Source organism: Pieris rapae, chromosome 6, assembly GCF_905147795.1.
Source record: "Pieris rapae chromosome 6, ilPieRapa1.1, whole genome shotgun sequence".
Classification (NCBI taxonomy): Eukaryota; Metazoa; Arthropoda; class Insecta; order Lepidoptera; family Pieridae; genus Pieris; species Pieris rapae.
In genome coordinates, this window is record NC_059514.1 from 673,927 (window position 1) to 695,122 (window position 21,196).

General features: G+C 33.3%; 1 protein-coding gene across 3 annotated transcripts; it reads left to right on the forward strand.

Moving 5' to 3' along the window:
• Positions 1-1,826: 1,826 nt before the first annotated feature.
• On the forward strand, positions 1,827-20,591 carry LOC110996702 (protein mesh). Of its 3 annotated transcripts, XM_022264516.2 has the most exons (22): positions 1,828-2,268; positions 5,145-5,383; positions 5,723-5,929; positions 6,860-7,018; positions 7,631-7,768; positions 8,366-8,534; positions 8,692-8,949; positions 9,491-9,830; positions 10,136-10,417; positions 10,494-10,626; positions 10,726-10,820; positions 11,123-11,241; positions 11,345-11,496; positions 11,962-12,070; positions 12,567-12,703; positions 13,998-14,127; positions 14,828-15,090; positions 16,596-16,700; positions 16,844-16,952; positions 17,026-17,907; positions 19,088-19,241; positions 19,482-20,591. In XM_022264516.2, exons 1-22 carry the CDS (start codon positions 1,935-1,937, stop codon positions 19,801-19,803), a joined length of 4,836 nt encoding a protein of 1,611 aa, XP_022120208.2. In that variant the 5' UTR covers positions 1,828-1,934; the 3' UTR covers positions 19,804-20,591. The 3 variants fall into 3 exon arrangements, with proteins under 3 accessions (XP_045484583.1, XP_022120208.2, XP_022120207.2); XM_022264515.2 differs by lacking the exon at positions 17,026-17,907; XM_045628627.1 differs by lacking the exons at positions 19,088-19,241; positions 19,482-20,591 and having other exon boundaries at positions 1,827-2,268; positions 17,026-18,358.
• Positions 20,592-21,196: the final 605 nt, after the last annotated feature.

Sequence of the window (21,196 nt, forward strand, 5' to 3'; positions counted from 1 at the left end):
TGAATAAGTAAGAACGTTGCAATCAGTCTGATTTAGATATGATGAATTATACACGTTTAATTCTGGAGACTGGCCCCCTCCGTAGTTAAAATAATATAGACATATTGACATATTGTGAATTATAGATATATTGTAGTAGTAAACGTCTTTAATTTTAATAAAGAAAATCATTCTTTTCTAACTAATGATGTAATCGTTAATAATTAAATAAGAACGACCTCACGATGATTTTGATAAATTCATTTTTTGAAGTACCTATGAACTCATTAACAAAAACTAAATTTGTTTTGTTAGTGGGTTATTTGAAAATGCTGTGAAAATTCTATTACCCTACTTTATGGAGAACGATGCATCGTAGTGACAAAGGTTTTTTTATAAGCCGGGAAAATGAGCTTACTGAACAGTCATAAAAAACAGTCACCGGAGCCCATTGACACCAATTACAATAGACGCGTTACCGCCTACCGGCCTTTGAGGTGTGAGTAACCTTTCTTTTTAAATAATGCCTGGTCTGCCTTGGCAGGAACGACTTCCACTGGGAGGCGATTTTACAATGTTACATAAAAAAATATTTATATAAAGAACCTTAATCTAAAGAAAACAAAAAAATAGAATATTAATAACTAACTAAAATCTAAAAACCTAATCTTAAGCATTCTTGAATTGAGAATAGCTACGTTAATTTTTTATTTAATGTTTAAATACAGATAGAGACTTTATGTCTTTGCATTTATATAATATGTATATGTTTATTAGCGATAATCAAACCGGTCAGTCATACATTGAAGATTGACAATTCGTTAAGACCGTCGTTGAACTTTGTCAATAGGAAGAAGTTGGGAGCACTGGCACACGCTGATAGTTGAGTTGAGTTGAGAGAGAGATGTTTAGCCCTATCCAAAACGCATTTTGAGTAGTTTTAGTTTTTGAACGCCAGTGTGGTTATTTCTTCCAGATGATTATCTTCTTTCGATATGCAAATCCCAAATATATTTTAGACTGTATGGGGTATATTCCTCAGTATAGTGCTTCAAATTGAGAAGAGAAGATTCTTGGCGAAAAACCAACATACATGACTCTTTGCAGGGTTAGTTCATACCCCTTTGACTTGGCCAGAGAGTCAAAAAATGGGCTAACATAGAAAATTAGCGTTATTACAGAAGTTCTATGAATGAATTGACAACTGAAAGTCATACCTAGTGGAATCTACTCAATTCATTATACACTTTGATGACTAATCATTACTTCCTGTTAGGAAGTCCTCAAACTAAGATGACGTGATTCTCTATATTCAGTCTTGAAATAGATGTGTTAGTCAAATTTAAGCCTTATATTTACTTAATTAGAGTTCTATGTCTAGATTTGTTGCATATAGTAATTTATCTAGAAACCTTATCAAAATCGATAACTAATAACTACCTACTATTAGAACATTTTCTATCTGTTTTTAATCTTTGTCCTTTTATAGAGAAATATTTACATGAGTGATACTAAAAGCCATCACTTTCAAATTAACGTGTCAAATTCTTTGAAAATTAAAGGCACTATATTAAATTTGTATTGTTTCATTAGGCGTTTTCATAGTCGTCGTAGAAAGAAAGCATAAGGAAAATCATCAGTGCAATGGTCACAGATATATTGTATTGGCATATTACTGTAACCATTTTCATAAGCTGCAATATGTACCAAAGTATTGCTACTTAGTTTGTGTCAATTAAATAACAGGTAGTTTAGGACAACGAGGATTAAACAAAGAATTTGGCACACCCAGCGTTCCTATTTACTATCTTATCATATCTACAGATAACGGCATATCATTGGGCACACATTGTACCAACACTCCAGTCATAGACTACAATACTCGTTCACCTGCCGTTACCGCAAAAATTATCAAAAAGATAACAAATAATATGAATTTGTGAAAGTGTCGAACAATGGCTAACTTTAAATTAGCATTAATAGTTTTAGTTGTAAGTGTTAGTGTAATTGCACAGGACAATGTTAGTGAAACAGAAAGAACTGCTAGTGAAGGTGTCATTGAAGAGGCCCCAACGGGTGACGTAGAAGATAAATCAGAAAGCCCAGTAGATGATGCAGTGGAGGTAGTAGCGGAATCTTTACAAGAAAAAAGCGGCAAATATCAAGTATTAGAAGATGAGTTGATTGGAGATGTACCTAATAATTTGGAGGCTGTTGATTTGAGTGATATTCAGATTGAGAGGCAGATGCTAATACCCTCAACTACCTCTCAGACTAACACTGAGTATGGTAAGATATATAAAGTAGTAATTGATGACTTAATATCTCGTAAGCTTTGAGAACAAAAGGAATTAATACGATTAACGTTGTTCATTATATTCAGACCAATAGTAAGCATTAATTTAATGATAAATACTTAATTGATAGAAAACTTGCAAGTGCAGGTGCGTCAATGACTCAAATGATGATTCATCTTAAATAGCGATGCATAACACTTACACAATAATAAATACGTATTAAAACGTTTTTTCCAGTACTGCCACTGCTTCTTTATCTGATATTATCAATGAGTCGCCATACGCAGAGTCATTTTAACGTGGAAACCTAAGATGAATTTAGGTTCGATTTAGAATTTATTAAGCCAAATATCCAAAACTACATTAAGATAAACGTGATTAACTTACAATTTGATAATAGTTAATTTATGGCAAATGCAAAGCTGGACAAGAAAGTCCAAGAACACGTTAAAAAATTAAAAGCTATTGTATTAAAAGTCTTATATATATCACAATTCACAACAAAGATGAATTTTGTTTAAGAGGCAGCTTTGAGAAAGCTAGTAAATTTATTATGTAGTTTAATGTGCTATCTTCATCAAATTCAACTAAAATGATGAAGTTGACCCAAAATCTTATCCTTGAGTTTACTCGCGATGAAATCATTCTTTTACTGTTATAAATTTTATAGGTACTTGTTTATCTGCCCTGATAAAGCCCTTATCATCACCTAATTACCTTTGCTGTGTACGGTAAACCTACCTTTAAATCGTAACTTTATGTGAATTAAATATGCTAACCGTCCGTTTTTATGTTATAATCACGTAAATGTATATGCAAATTTTTATCGTATTTATATACGGCAATTAAAATTCTATTGTTTTATGCACAATTTGTTAAGCATTATATATAACGTACGTACTTACCTTCGTAGCTTACTCATACAAGACACTGCATATTCATTTGAAAAAACTGCTTATAAAGGAATCGAAATGACAGCACTTCTAAACTAAACTAAAGCAGTTTTTATCAGGTTATTATTATTACAACAACTATTTTTTAAGTAATATTTCATTTATTAAACCTAAACATAAGAAATATTCAGAATTTACAATTTTCTTAACCTACATATTAATTATAACAATAAAATAAAAATAAAAAGAAAGTTAAAACAAACTTAAAAAGTTTCTTCCTTATGGTAGCTTTAACGCTAGCAGTATTTCCTCTCTGTATTGCGATACTTATTCGTTGAGGAAGGCACTAGCTCTGGAGTCATCGATAGAATCTATCACTAACTAAAACCTTTAATTAACGCCTGTGCACGTGAACCCTTGGCCGCAAGAGTATACATTAAAAGTACTCTGCCAGAAAAACCATTATTTATATATTTTTTGTCATGTTATAAAACAGTATAGTAATAAATTAAATAATTATTAGATTTAAAGGGGTTTAAGACCTGCTCTTTATAGAATTCTGTGAACCTTATTCATAGTTTAATCATTATGATAACAGACTGACTCACTCACATCAGAAAAATGTGTTTGGCGCAATCATTGTGCAAACAATTTCTGTATATCTAAACATGAATACAAACCGATTTGTCATGTCTTGAAGAGAGATTTTGTTAAGCGCCTAAGTTAGCAAACTTCGTGTGTGATTTTTGTATTCTATTTTTGTATGTATCTCTCATTGCTGATACCTATTTCAATTATTTAAATGTCGTGGCAGAAACATTGTCTAATATGTGAAATTTTAACTATTTCATAAATTTAGATTATTTTTCTATATATTTAATATAAATTTAAGTATAGAATACAACATTTTGGTCATTGTGCAGGTAATGTTACCGTGACCAAAGATCTAAAGACCTAGGAAAGTCTATCTATATACGTTAAATTCCAAGCCCTTTAAGCAGAAGGCAGTCCCACTTAGCGCTGCACCTCTTCTCTAAATCTTGCCCTTTAAGTACACTTTAACAGAAATCAGAAATAAATAAAATTAATGTAATTTTCTGCTGCGATTTTTTTGCAATCAAGCCATGCATCTCATAATTTACAACGATATAATATATATATCTCACTCCCACAAGGTATTTAAAGGTGCTATGCCCAGTCTATATGCACAGATCTTTTAACTAAAGTTTTCCTATGTCACGTAACGACGCGGGAAATATCTAATACTTATGATAAACCGAATGATATTTACTTAAACAGGTAGAATTTCTACAAATAAGCCAGCTTTGTGAAGAATCGATAAGCTATCAATGTTATCGGTGACTGGCTTTGATATACCCTAACAACGCTGTTTGTTCAACTTCAACAAATCATTACTGATTAGGGTTTTATACAGAAAATTTATTTTATTAGGAATAACATAATCTTTACTTTATTTATAACGTTTTATATTGGTTAAAAATTTTTTATTAAAAATTATTTGATATTTTATTCAAAAACAAAACCTCAAAAGCCTGAAACCTAAATAATTTAAGGTTATAAATTAGATTATTTAAATAGATTCACGGCATAAAAGTCAGTAGATTATGTAATTTATATCACCATTACAGACGCAATTATACATATCTGTAAGCTTACCTAACTTTTTTGTTGTTTGATGTAATTACTTTAATATGCTACATATTCAAGGCGCGTCATAAATGTATGAGCTAAAAAAGTTTACCAAAAGTGTGAATATCCTATGAACTACTTAATCGATATTCATGAAAGAAGAATTATCACTATCAGCTCTAGTTTCCGAGAAATTTGTAGCAAAATGTAATACGAAACTAGTCAGTCATGCAGCGGCTGCAGCAAATTAGAAGAATTATAATCGAATGTTATCAAACAATAACGAAAAAAATAGCCAGCTAAAAACAAAAATTAAAATTTGTAGCTCACATTGATGGCAGAGTGCTTCCCTCAATAAGCTACCAGAACAATGGCCAGCCCTATGTCATCACGCCGCAGCGGCTGCAGCAAATACGTAGTAACTTTATGTACTGGTTCTACGACCAGGGTGGCAACGAGAACATTGGAGATTACCAACGCGACATACACACGTCTACGCCGCAAATTCACAAGAACTTCAATTTCCAACTACCCTTCTTTGGCTTCAGATTTAATTATACAAGGGTAAGTGGTAAAGAAATAGCTATTAAATGTTTTGAAGAAGACAAACATTTTTCTGACTTTTAGGAAGTGTTGAGCAGTGTCTTTGAGGTCGTAGGTTCAATTTCCGGCTCTGCAATAGACTTTCTATGTCCAAATTTAACATTTGCTGGAACGGCGGAAGAAAACATCGTGAGGAAACTGTTTCTATGACGCAAAAATTAACGTGTTGTGTCAAGTACAGGTTGCTGATCACTAGCCAAATGATCATGAAACAGATACAAAAACTAAAGCCTAAAAAAGGTTGTAACAATTAATACATAATATAATTTCTCTAGCTTTATAGTTAATTTCTTCTTACAGCTTTCCATGAACGGTTACATCTACTTCAGCGATCCGCCAGACCACTACACCTATCCACTCTCCTTCCCAGTAAGAGATTGGCCTAACGTCAACGACCCCTCGTTCATCGGTATCTTCTTCAGTAAATGCCGTATAGGAAGTCAGCGACCTGAGGACCCTGATCAGCGGAGACCTGGAGTTTACTTCAGAATGGATAGAGATTTACAGGTATCTTTCAGAATTTTTTATTCTAATTACTTGACATTTTTCTGTAACATTGGTTGTTATATATAAAATGTGATATAACTACAATTATCTAAACATAATACATAAAAATGTAACTTATAACTAAGTTTAAAATTTAATTATTAAAAAATATTATTTAAAGGAGTGCCTTTAGGCAAGGTTCCGAAGATACTGGCAGCGTTCCCCCTTTGAATAGCTAGACTAATTCTTTGTCCGAGGTAGCTGCCAGCTCTTTATAAATACATTATCCTTACAGACTATGTCAATACGATAATATCTAGAAACATTAAATAAAATTAACGCTTTCCGCGCAAGCTTAACGCGTGATGTCGCAAATAAAGTGGAGTTGGCATTTGTATGATTAATAAGTAGCCTTAACAATCTTTTTTGATTGTGTGGATGAAGGACGTTGTTTCTTCCGATTATCAACCAGCCTAACAGCCTTACATGAACTCAATAAGCAGTATCTAAGGAATATATCCTAAATAGTACTTCTTCGCGGTTACAATAACTTCGTTAGTATGTTTCAGAGTACACCGGATTATGACAGTAGGCTTCAAAATGAAAATTTAAAAATTACTAAAAATTATGATGATATTAGGGCCTGTTTCACAATGTATGGATAAAGTGCCAAATAGCTATGCAACACATAAATTATTCGACAGATAAAAGTTCCAAATAAGATACTTCGCATTTCATGACGTATAGCGCTATCTGACAGTCGTGAAACGCAAAAATACTATTTATCGTACCAATAAGTCATAAATAGATTATTTTGAACTTATCCGGACATTGTGAAACAGGCCCTTACAATAATATATTACTAAAGTATGATGTAATGATTAATCTAAGGGTTAGAGCGATGTCTGTCTCCCAAATGTATGAATTCGAAAACGTTTTTTCATTTTTCAGACGAGGACTGATCAACTCGGAGTTGAAATGCGAGAACGAGTGACCTGGGACATCCGTGAAGGTGTCATTGGTTCTGAGACATTTTTCCCGAAACATGCAATCACTATCACTTGGAAAAACATGTCCTTCGCTGGTGGAATAGATAACTCTCTCTTTATGGTATGTTTACTTTACATTCTTAAACTTAGATAGAAAAATGGTAATTAAAATGTAAATGTTATGTCCATAATACAAAAATTGTGTTTTTTTGGAAAATTATTGTAATGAAAAACTATAATTGTATTAAACAATTTTGTTCATTGTATTGTCTTTTATTTACATAACTTTTACACATTTAAAGAAAAACACTTTTTTAACGGATTATAGATATGTATTATTATATTTAAACTTATAATTATTTGTACATAATTTTAAATTTAAACCGACGTTTCGCGTGCTTTACAGCGTGCGTGGTCCACCTCCACTCCACCGTGAGCAGAAATTGCTCACGGTGGAGGACACCGTGAGCAATTTCTGCAAAAACCCTACATCTTTTAGTCGATACCAACTCCGGGGAAATAAATACAGATAACACAACATTTTCTGCAGCTGTAATACTTTTTGACATTTAACACCTTTGTCTTCAGTCACCGTGACCACGCACGCTGTAAAGCACGCGAAACGTCGGTTTAAATTTAAAATTATGTACAAATAATTATAAGTTTAAATATAATAATACATATCTATAATCCGTTAAAAAAGTGTTTTTCTTTAAATTTTGTTCATTTTTAGACAAACACTTTCCAAATGATCTTAGCGACTGATGAAGTTTTTACATATGCTATATTTAACTACCTTGAAATTAACTGGAGCTCACACACTGAAGCTGGTGGTGATACTACCACTGGAGAGGGTGGTGTACCGGCATACGTAAGTAATTTATTATTTGTAAAAAAATCTCGAGTATCTATTGATAAATTTATATTATTTGCATATTTTTTAATGATTTTACAAACACATTTTTGAGCTCGTTTGCCCTTGCTCTATAAAAAAGGAAGACAAATTAAGTTTAGTTTGTTCTTTTCAAGATATAATAAATTTTTATTTTTATATCACTATACTCGTAAGGGAAAACTCTAACTATAACTAATTTATTAACGTCTATTTTATGACCGTCTTTCCCTTTCGCTTAACCCATTGAATGCTTAAACAATGGATACAAAGTAATAGCCGGAAACCAAAACTTTTTACGACGCTTTTTGTTTAAGTAAGTTAAGAATGTTTGAAAATACACATGAGTGTATATTATTATTCTTATTTAAAAAATAGATTTTTTGAGCAAGCATACAGCACTTGGGTGCCGAATACTCGGATCCGAGAGCTAGGGATGCCAATGGGTTACACACGACGCTCGCAGTTTGCACGGATCCGAGTGGGCGGCACCGCTACTATGACCCCGCTCCACTCGGATCCGTGGAAAGAGGACTTATGCGTTAAGAAGATGTTACAACTTTATAAGCCTTTCAGATTGGTTTTAACGCTGGGAACGGTACACGTAGTTATGAATACAAGCCGTATTCACAGGCGTCAGTTCTTAGAGATCTGACAGGAAGAGGATGGGCGAATGGCTTTCCAGGTCGGCATATATTTAGGATTGACGAAAACATGTTGATGGGAACTTGTAATAAGGATATCGGTAAGGTTATTTAGATTATTACTCTAAGTTCAGTAATCATTTACTATTTATTTTAATAATCTGAAAAGTTTGGTCAATCATCATTACATAACGCAAAAGCAAAATCAAATCTAATTACTTAAGCTATTTTACAATTTTGTTTTTTTTTACTTTACAGATGGTGCTAATCTGCCTTTAATGTTTGCCCCGGAGTCCGGTAACATGCTTGGCGGTACAATCGTCAACATAACAGGCCCCTGTTTCAATCCGAACGATCGAATCACTTGCAGATTCGACACAGAATCCGTTCCCGGTGCTGTGGTTGATGTGAATAGAGCGATTTGTGTTCAGCCAATGTTTTACCACAATGGTTATGCGAGATTCGAGATATCGATAAACAATGAACCCTTCAAATGGAAAGGAAAGTTTTTTGTTGGTAAGTTTAATGACAAATATATAACTCTATTGTGTCGCGCAACCCGCATATAAAACGACCAATTAAAAAATAAATAATTAAAAATAAATTTAGGCCTTGACTTGATCAAGATATCGCGGAATAGGTTTCAAAGAAATTTTAAGAATATTTATAGTGCTAAATCACCTGATTACGAAATAAATAACTCTCAGCCAAACTCTTATGGTTTTATACAGGTCATACTTTGAGGTCCAAAATTCAGATTTCTGTATCTGTTTCATGATCATTTATCAATCTAATAGGCAAGTAGGACACCAGCCTCCTGTGCCTGACACACGTGGACGAGGCAAACCGGTTGTGTCAGGATGTTTTTCTTGACCATTCGAGCGAAAGTTAAATGCACATATAGAAAGACCATTGGTGCACAGCCGCGGATCGAAACTACAGCCTGAGATGGGAGTCATATAGTAGTTTCCTCAATGATAAATTGATTTGTATGTTAATAGCCAGTCTTTGATATTAAGATATTCCTTCTATAAATATGTTTGATTTTGTATTTCAGAGACGCCCGCAACAGCTCAGGAGAAAATCTTCTTCACCGACAATGCTGTCCACGAGAGATATCCTCCTGAAGTCCGCATAACCTGGGACCGATTTAACTTAACAAGTAATCTGAACGTTCAGCTGCAAATAGGGTTGTGGGGATATAAGGAAGTCACTATCAGGCCACAATTGGAATTCATAGACATGATAGAAGTAGGGGTGGCTAATACAGGAGAGTACGTAATTAACCCCCAAAACTTCAGGAATAGAGATAATCTTATCCACAATGATATGCAGTTTGGGTTCTTACAAATTAATTTGACGACTCCGGAAGTTTATAAGGGCGTTTCTATTTCACCGTAAGTACTATGGTAAAGTTTATGAAAAGAGCAGTGGTTATAAAATTATAAACAAATCTAATTAGCAAAAAGGCAAAAATCAAAATATAAATGCGTCTAACATACCCGAGTAAATCTAATGACTAATCAAAAATGTGACGGTCGCCGAGTAAAAATATTTTGGATCATCAAATTTAATTAAGCTCAAATTATGTCTCTTTCTTTATCTGTCCCCGTATTTTGTAATGACATATAGCGTATACATAATTTGTCTGATAAGCATTTAATTTAATTATCCTTATACTAATACATTGTTGTGTTTTCAGAGTGCTGTGGAGTAGACCAATACCACTCGGTTGGTACTTTGCTCCCCAATGGGAAAGACTGTACGGGCAACGATGGGCGAACTCTTTATGTAATAACTGGCTGAGAAATGATCGTTTCTTGAAGAACTTTGCATCCCAAGTTTGGGTTTGTCCCTGTACTATGGAGCATGCTCTTCTGGATAAAGGAAGATTTTTACCAGACCCAAGTTGTGATAAAGATACCAATCCCACTTGTAGATACCACTGGGGTGCTATTCATTGCGTAAGAAGCGCTTCACCAAGGTAAATAAGATTTGATGGGATATCGTAATATTTATAAATATTCCATCTTTTTTTTAACAAATTATACGTGTTTCAGTCCTGAAGGATCAGGTCAACAATGTTGCTACGACAAGAATGGATTCCTCATGTTGTCGTATGATCAGATGTGGGGTTCCAGACCACACAGATCACACGACTTTGGTTTTACTCCTTACAACGAGGCTAATAAGGTAATAACTTTAGTTAATTTATTAATATTTTTGAGTAAGTTTAATTCATATAAAATGTTTAAAGTACACAGCTCTCATAAGTCATACGTTCTGTTTTAGGTGCCTTCTTTATCCCATTGGTTCCATGATATGATTCCGTTCTACCAATGCTGTATGTGGCAGGAAGAGCAGGCTGTCGGCTGCGAGACCTTCAGGTAATTTGAAAAGGTTTTATTTAAATATGATCACTTTGTTCAACATAACATATTCTTAATTTCTTAATAAAACTTCTTTTTTAAATAGCAATTTCTTTTAACTCGACGTTTCAAAAACTAATCGGTGGTCGTGAAACTTTGATTCTCTTTTTTCTTTTTTCATTATTTTTATAAAATCTAGATACGAAAATTGCGTCATACCGGCAAAAGTTCTTTACTTTAAGACAGTCAATTACTGTACCTTATTAATTTCTCGATATAAACGAAATTCTTACTTATTAAAAGCCTTCCCACATGTTTAGATTTGAACGCCGTCCCTCTCAAGATTGTGTTGCTTATCAGTCGCCAGGAGTCGCTGGTATATTCGGTGATCCTCACATAGTGACGTTTGATGACCTTCAGTATACCTTCAATGGAAAAGGTAATAAATTAACCTTTACTTTTACTGACTGACTTTTTTTCTTATATCAATAAATATGTAATTTCACAAGAATCAAATCAATCTAAAAGCCGTATCATTTCAGGTGAATACGTTTTGGTGAGAGTTGATGAACCTCAGTTAAAATTGGATGTTCAGGGACGATTTGAGCAAGTATCGAGGAACATATACGGGCCAGTCAACGCTACACATATAACATCTATTGTCTCCGCTTCTAATAATTCAGTTCCTATTGAAGTAAGTCATTGATTAAAATACTTTTCAGTAGTTAATGATAAAAATCGTAATTTCTTGAACTGACGGGAATTCGATGTAAAATGATGCGTAGTTTTGTCAACAGATGGCACCACATGCTGATTGTAATCGTGTATTTAATTAATTTATTTATTGTTTTACGATAACTTACTCAAAATTATTATTTTGCGAATCGAAGCACAGAAGAATCCACTAAAAAGAGACAAGTAACATTGGTACTTGAGTTATAAGTGGTGTTACTTATATTGAGATTTTCAACACACATTACTTACAATATTCTTAACCTTCATTATTAATTTATAATAAATTACATAATAATTGTTTGAAATTGCTTATAAAAAATTTAAAAGGCCCTGTGGCAGTACCTGTATTGCTGGGATTTCCTAGCTGTATTTAATAAGTAATAATGTATATCTAAACAGAAACGTCATTTATTCCAACCAACAGGTGCGTCTTCGGCCACAGCACTCACAATGGCGCTACCGTTTAGATGTCTTCGCTGATGGGAAACGTATCTTCTTCGACCGGCCAGCTCTTCGAGTTCAATATTTCCCAGGTAACATAACAGACTGATGCAATCAATTAGCATTTTTATTTAAGCACTTGTTATACCCAGCCGTTTCCCTGTGTTGTTATATGTCCCTCATTAAGTGGACTATCCAACATAATTATTATTATTAGCGCGTTCAAGCAATCTCTTCAGTGCACAGCATTCTACTGACTTCACAGGTGCGCGACAACTCTGTAATTAACAGCGACGGGCAATCGAGACACACACATAAGAGGCTTCGGCTACATCAACTTTGTTTTTAAATATTTTTATGTTTGATAAAATCTACTTGGTTTCACAATTCATTGATTTAAAACCTCGACAAGGAAAATATAGAAAATAATTTGGACTGGCGGTTTCCAGGTCTTTGTTGCCTCGAGGTTTCCAGACCTCGAAATTCGGTAACAAAGTACTATAAAATATATGCTCCGCGTCCGTACTATAGAAAGCACTGATGTCCATGCTAAGCCTATCTCCTAATATCAATTTTTTTCTTTCTCAGGTGTGACAGTCTATCAACCAATGTACATTCTCAACCAATCGGAAATCGTTATTATGTTTTCTTCCGGGGCTGGTGTCGAGGTTGTTGAGAATAAAGGCTACATGACGTCCAGAGTATATCTGCCTTGGAATTATATGGTAAGGCAACATATAAGAAATCGTACCTAATCGTAAAAAAAGAAATAGTGCGTGAAGTCCTTCACAGAAGAAGTGAAACTTCGTAATGTGAAAAGGACGCGGTAGAAATTGATTTATAGTCAAATCGTTTTCTTTTTGTTTGCTTGTTTCTTTATGACAATTGATCGCATCTTTATAAATGAAATAACGAATATTATTAATTAAAATAGAACAAGTGCGTTTTTCAGCTAATTCCAAGACGCTCACACTGTTTTACTTCGTTGCATCGCAATAATACCACGCGCATTTGCATGGACTCACTTTCTTTCTCTCTCCTATTTTCTAACTTCGTGTATCTTTCTCCCTCTTGCGTTGAGATATTGGACGCTTCTCACTCACGCTTGGTTGCTAACGCTTGCCAAGCATTCACTCTCGCTCTGTCTTATTCTAATCCCCTCCCCAGGAGCGTTGAACGATAAAAAAAACTTATGTGCAATTCACATGGTAGAAGTGAAACCTTCAAAAACAAAGTTTTTATAATTAATCATATATAAATTAAACATTTTATTACTTATATTGTAAAATTTATCATTAAAATATACTGTTGTACTTATAAATTTTAATTTATAAGTTAAGGTATATAAATGTTTAATTTGGCAAAAACTGCAAGGAAAGTTTGAAATTCGATTAAATTAAAAAGCGGCAGTAAAATGAGGCTGTATAATGCCTCCTATCTCATTTACTCCCAAGTTTAATCTTATGAATTTATGATTTTGTCTCTTTTTAATGGCGGTTTTTCCGTTGCATCCGATTTGAAATTACGACTCTAAAAAAGTTTCTCTATCTATCTTATTTACTCCCACGTTAAATCTTATGAATATATGTTTCTGTCTCTTTTTACTGTCGCTTTTTCCATTACATCGGGTTTGAAATCACAATGATTCTAAAGAAGTTACACTTCGAAAAAGACAGTTCGAAAATGAACTCGACGTATTTTATGTTTTGTCAATTTACTTACCGTTTCGTTATCAATTTTCTAGCGATTTCCTCACTTAGGTTTTGTATGTGATTATGTATGTTACTTACATATGAGTTTTAGAAAAGCATGGCCCAAAAAATTTGAATTAGGCTAAAATTGTTATAAATCTTTGTACAGAGGATGCAAAAAAATTTAATTGTCCAAACCGTTGAATTGATTTTAATATACCGATATATAAAGAAAAACTGCATCTTTGTTCATATGTTTATACAGCAAATCGATTCACATTATAATATTAATAATATAATTTCTAGTATTTCAAACAATTTTTTATAGAATCGAACTCGGGGATTATTCGGAAATTGGTCTCTGGACGTCAACGACGACTTCATGAGACCGGATGGAACTTTGGCAACTGTCGATCTCAACAACTTCCAAAGTGCACATCGAGAGTTTGCTCAATATTGTAAGTGTAATATAGGAAGTATCTCATATAGAAAGAATATTATGAAATATTCAAAAAAGTATATTGGTCCTTCTCAAAGCTACTTCATTTTTAAGCAATGATGATAATTGATAATAATATAAACTAATTCATAATATAAGAACTGCAGCATATTTGAATTTTTAATACTTTTTTTATTCATGTGCCTTTATGAAGAAATCATGGAACATTACGATCTAGATATGCTTCAGTTCCTATATTATGAATAAGTTATATATTATTATCATTGCTTAAAGCTGAAGTAGCTTAAAACAATAAATTTAAGACTAATAAGTAATTTAAGTCTTACCTAATTAACTAAATAAGTTAAGAAATTATGGAATTAATACATTAAAAGAAAATCGGCCTACTTACTAATTTAACACATTATACATATAATTAAAAATCTAAAATTTTGTTAATTAGGTAAGAAATTATGGAATTAATACATTAAAAGAAAATCGGCCTACTTACTAATATAACACATTATACAATTATACATATAATTAAAAATCTAAATATGTTTTTATACACCGCATTAAAGAATCACAATAATTCGATTCGACATTCGAATACGTTATTTTGTTTGACTCACTTTTACAGTATTCAAATCTATACTCAGTAATTAGTATCAAGTATAATGTGTTCCTGGCCTGTAAATGCCCTTTTTTTACTATTCCAGGGCAACTCACGGATCGAGAACAAAAAGATATAGGAGTCGCAATGTTTACACGTGAATATGGACGAACGGCAGCTTACTACAACGATAACCAATTCATACCGAACTTTATAAAGGAACCAGCTAACTTCTTACCAGCAAACCGGTCGCAAGACGTCGATAGAGCTATCGAAATATGCCAAGACTCTTATCAGTGTCGATATGATTATGGAATGACCCTGAATAGAGATATGGCTGAATTTACGAAGAATTATTTGGCATCTATTGTAAGTAACGTCCTTGTACTAACACATATTTTATATTTGTTTTATCGATACCTAACTGAGCAGTGTTGGCCTAGTGGCTTCAGCGTGCGACTCTCATGCCTGAGGTCGTAGGTTCGATCCCGGGCTGTGCACCAATGGACTTTCTTTCTATGTGCGCATTTAATATTTGCGGAGAAGGAAAAAATCGTGAGAAAACCGACATGTCTTAGACCCAAAAGTCGACGACGTGTGTCGGGGCACTGAAGGCTGATCACCTATTTGCCTTATTATATTTAAAAATGATCATGAAACAGATTCAGAAATCTGAGGCCAGATCTCTCGTCCCTGATCTGATCTCCCTGCCTGGCCCGCTGAGGTATGACTTAGTGTTCAACCAACAATGATTCTAGATGGAATTCGAACCCTGGGCACAGAGTAACACGCAGATTACTCATGAGATAATAATGCTAAGTTGTACACTTTTTATTACTGAACGTGGGAATCTATACTGTCATCTACGCAAATTGTTGAATGTCAAATTATCATTGAATGAATCATCTAAGGTCGTTATGGCATGTTAAATATCGTTGATTAGCGACACATAACTATTCTACGACACAACGTGGAACCTAATTTCTTTAAATTAAATTCTATCTAAATTAAAGAATTTTTTAAAATTTTTAAAATCACATTTTATGTTATAAATAAATAATTTTTATTGCTGAACTCTCTTTAGCGGCGGCGCGCCCATGTCATAACTGCCGCGCGAAGCCCGATTTTCAACGTCTAATTAAAATTATAAATAATGGATATACAATTCCGGTAGTTCGGACTATTTTATTAGAAATTTCCTCCTCTTTAACGAAAATTGCCTTAATGTTAATATTTTTCAAGTTATTAACAAAAAACGAAATATCATTTTTTTTTCATTTTATTTTGTCAATAACAATTGCAATTTTTTACCTGCACCAAAATCCTTCAAAAATATTTTTTTCTAGAGGTGATTCCGAATCGAAAGAGCCATCGCTCATATTTTTAGGACCTTTATCTCTATTTTTCACGTTTTTGAACTTGTTGACTAGACTAAATATACTTAACAAAAAAAGTATAAGTAAATATATAAAAAATGCATCTAACGTAACCCGAGCAAATCTCAACATTGACTCAACAAAAAAATGTGAGGATCGGCCAAGTTCAAAAAAATATTTGGGATACAATCTACTTTGTGGTGGAGATTATGTGGGACACGATATGTGACTATGTCTAATAATGAATGAAATAAGTGAGGCTATTATTGCCCTTTCCATAACCCATAAATTTTCCTAGGGCATTTGTACTTTTACGTTATGTTAAATGATACCGTGACACACATTTAATTGTCCTTTGAATATATCAAAAGACTCCCATTGTTCTTTTAATTATGGTGCTTCATCAAGGTTTTATACGAATGCTTTAAAATTCAGTTTCTCACGGGCCGTTGCAATGAAAATTGCATTTATGTAATGAAAATTGTTACTGTGTTTAAGACTAACATCAAGGAAACCAATGCTCGGCGAGTTATCAGTTGCGGTATTCTGGAAACACCTCGGTTTGGACGAAAAAGCAACTTCTTCTTCACACCTGGAACAAGGGTAAATATTTCAGAGATTCCTCGTATTCCAATTATTTTTACTTTAATTGTTTGATTTGTATTGTACACAACTGCTGAGCTTCAGTAACATAATTAGCAGACTTTATTTATTATATACCCTGTTATAAATTTAATTTAATTTAGGTTAACTTCGAATGTAATCAAAACTTTATATTAACCGGAGACAAGCGAAGAGTCTGCGAAGACAACGGCAGGTGGAATCTTCCCGACTACGGTTACACTGAATGCTTACGTGAGTCTTTTAAAATATACTTTTAAATGTGTATATAGCATGAAACAATACTTACAAATACTTCTAATACCAGGTAACCAGGAATACTCACAACAAACGCTGTTCCTTACCTGGGGCATCATAGTGGCAATTATTGTACCGTTGGCTCTGCTAATTTGCCTTTGCTGGTTTTGGTGCTATTACAAACCCAAATCAGAAGGCAAAGAAGGCTTCCGCTTCGAGAATATACCGCGATCGAAATCCGCATCCCGTCTTAGTCTTAGATCACACTCAATGGGGAACATCACCGATACAATGAAATCATCAACTTTACATAGTCAGTATTCTGATAAACCAAAAACACCAGGCACTCCAACAGAAGAACCTATTAAACCCCTTATAGGAAGATCAGCCCCACCTCCTCCCAATGAACCCTTAGATGGTGAAACGTCTGGCATAGGCTACACTGACTCAAATAAAAGTGATTCCAATAAATCTGATAAACCGTCTAGTTTAAAGAAACGTAGAGGTTACGACAAGACTTATAGAACAAATGAACCTTTACCAAATGCTCCAGAAGTTGAGTTTCCTGAGAAACCTTGGGATTTATCTGAGGAAGACTTATTGTCAATAACATCCCCATCTGACTCCGAGTCTAATAGGGATTCAACACTTACCCGTCCAGCTAAGGATATAGAGTTCCTAAAGCCCCGTCAAACTGGACGGCGTATTCTTCCCAGTGAGTCTGGATATTCTACAAAGGAATCAGAAGATCCATATTCCCCTAAATACGATGGGCAAATTAGTCCTATCTCATCTCATTATTCACCTACTTATTCTGAAATCTATTCACCCCCTATAAGTCCGACATCCGATATTAGTCCCAGGAATACTTACAATAATCCTGGATTACCGGAGCCTCCAAAGAGTGCTCCCGCAACTGAAATTAAAACATTCACTCTTCCACCACAAAGAGGCAAATCTGTTGAAACATTAATTGATCCACCATCTTCAGAAATGCCTACATTTAGTAGTAAGTCTACTATGGTATAGTTATAATCATCTAGTTCCATCCCACTGAACAAATAAAATTAAGCCTAATTTAGTATTATTATAGGAAGCCAGGTATGACAATTGGAGATTGGCTTAGATAATTGTTGATGCACTATTTAATTTTATTATGCACTTGTATTAATGTAAAATCGTGATGTGATGTTCCCCAATGATGTTGTTAATGTTTTTGAAATTTTATGAAAATGTAAAATATAATAAACTGTATAAAAATTTTACTAACACATAGCGAGAGAATTTCTGTTCCGACGGTAGAATAATTTCACTATAACCATATCTTTTATAAGAAAGCAAGGATCAAGTTTGAATAGAAATTTTCTCGGTCATGTGGTTCTTTTATTAGCACCCACACTTGATACTTGCTTTCTTATCAGTTTTATCTCAATGTAAACAAAGAAATTGGGTCAAGCAATGAGGTGAGTTACAGATTTGTATCTAGATAAATTTGTTTAACAAACAAGAAGTATAGAACCATTACACATCAGAACATACATTTCGTAGTAAATTTGAATTAAAGTCATTCCATTATATAATAGATAAATAGATGGACAGTAAACATTCTTTTTAATTAATAAAACTTAATTTAGAATTATAATTACGAAAATTAAAACCATTTATTCATATAGGTAACACAATGTACACTTATCAACGTCCAAAAATAAATATATATTAATGCTTCTAATTTTACATTTACTGGCAACTTTCTCAAATCAAGGGCGTAACACGGAAGAGAATAACTACTTAGCAATAAACTCTCCGCAACTCTTTTTATTCACCAAGTTTTATGTTTACACAATGTTTTCTAAGGAGCTGCATTACACCATGTTCCACGTGACATCTTAAGTTATTAATGATAATACAATAAATAAAAAACAAATATTCACTTACATTCTCGTAGGAACAACACGCAATAACTTAAACTATTATTAATTTGTTTATTTGATCAGAGCTGAGGTGTCTGTCCTCATCTTAAATGAGATTTTTAGAGAAAATTCTTTTAAGTCGTAATTTAATTCACTATAATAAAACCCTTGTTTTTGTGCTCTTTCTTTGTGCTCATGCATTTGCTAATTTATCATGCTCAGGTAACCAAGAGTACTCACAAAGGACCCTCGGTGCGACATGGGGAATTATAAGTGCTGTGATGGTACCAATTGCTATCATCATGATATGTATCGGATGGAGAATCCTACTGAGGAAGAAGGAAGAAGAGAAAGAGGAACTTGCTTATCTAGAAAAGTGAGACATGTTTGTTATCCTTACTTAGCGGATTTAGGTCCCAATTACAGGGATTATTGTCTACTTGAACGACAACTTTACTGGTTACTTTACCAACGTAAAGTATATACATAGCTCTCTTTAAGTAATCTATTATACTTTTATTCTAAATTTTACTACATAAATGCATTTTCAAATCGTCTCCAGGAGATAAAATTGTGCAAACGTTATTAGTAAATAAACTTATGATTATATTTTCAGGACTCGTCAAATTGATCCTGATGACTCTGTCAAAATTAACTCTGATGATGATTCAATTCCGTACAAAAAAGACGTGACTGAAGAAAGTCCTGAGCCCACAGAGCCTATGCAAAATTTCGCTTACGGACAACAAGCTCAGGGATACCAAGGATATCAGGAATCACCTCGGGAATACGCTTCTGAATCGCCTCAGGCGTACGTCCAGGAACCTCAGCGGTATCCCGATGGTCCTCAACAGACTTTTACCCCTAACCGACCACAACCCGTGCAGAACATTCAGCAGCCAGGAAGTCAGTGGAGTGGCGAAACGGAAATAAATTAAAGTTTATAGTTATAACTTATAGATAATTTTAGCTGACGTATGACTTTTTTATATTATATTATTTACTACTACATATTAACTAAAACTAATTATTATGACTATTAATATTACACATTTAAATAAAACTTATAAAAAGGGTATAAACGCTTATCACGATTGGTAAAAAAAATTATAATATTTTAATAAATTCGCGTTTAAATCTTTAAAAAATATTTGTTACTTTAGAGTAGGGATGTATCCGATAAAGATATGTCAGCGATACTTTATCGCTTTTCTGTTTTCCGAAATATCGGTATCGGCGATATTTTAATTGCTGACACAACGATACTGGCCAAATTTCGCGCTTTAAAAAAATAATGTAAACGCGCATCTTGTTTGATCTAGTGCAAACGAGACACGGGCTATCATTTCCCGTCTCATCCGCTTTGTCCACTTAGTTGATTTGTAACTACTATCGCGCCTCGTATTTTTTCGATATCATACATTCATAAATAAACTAGAGAATTACAATAATCTTATCAATGTTAATTTCAATTATTAACTCTTAATTCTTAATTTCAATAACTATAACCTTTAATTTTATTCAAAGACTGTGACTGTTTATATTTTATAATTAAAATTAAAATTATTAAACCATACTTGATATATTTTACCTTAATTTAATTTTAATTCAATGAACATTGGTATCGGTATCGGCGATATTTTTATTAGAGTATCGACATTGGTATCGTATCGGTAAAAAGGCGTATCGTAGCATCCTACTTTAAAGAAACCTTCGCATTTTCAATTAAAAAAAAATTCATTTTCGTAAATGTTACCAATGGTTATTCGTGTTGTGTGTCAGTTTCAATATATTTGGTTACCCGAATTAGTAACATTTCAAACAAACATAATTGTAATTTGTAATTTAATTGAATGATTATTTTAAATTGATCCCACCTTGATTTTTCTTGATGTCATTATGCGTTAGATTCATGACAATCTAAAATATGCTAATTTAATTAGGTAAAATCATATGTTTCTTAGAGTAGATGTCACCTTTTATTATTATTATTTTCTTTTATTACTACCTGTGCTATGTGTTAGAGACGGTTTTAATTGTAAGTGATAATTGAGTTTGAAAAATTATACTAATAATTAAAAATACCGTTGTTATATTTATTCATTTATTTACAGCCATCATCTTTTCTAAGTACAGTTTAAATAGCAGTAAACCACACAGTTCTACAGCAAAAGGTTATGTTTCCGGCAGCGGTGATAATTACCGGAATCTAATAATCTTTCCCGGCAAGTACCTAGGTAACACTGAAAATGTTTAGAAAATGAAAAGCGGCTTAATGTAGAAAGTTGCCAATATTTTTATTGTTTATCGTAGTAATCTCCGTTCCTGTCT

Excerpts from the sequence above, each read along its gene's own strand:
- LOC110996702 (XM_022264516.2), top strand. The coding sequence starts at position 1,935 with ATGGCTAACTTTAAATTAGCATTAATAGTTTTAGTTGTAAGTGTTAGT. Across the intron at positions 7,769-8,365 it reads AGGGTGGTGTACCGGCATAC|ATTGGTTTTAACGCTGGGAA; the intron begins GTAAGTAATTTA and ends TAAGCCTTTCAG. Across the intron at positions 10,821-11,122 it reads GTCGGCTGCGAGACCTTCAG|ATTTGAACGCCGTCCCTCTC; the intron begins GTAATTTGAAAA and ends CCACATGTTTAG.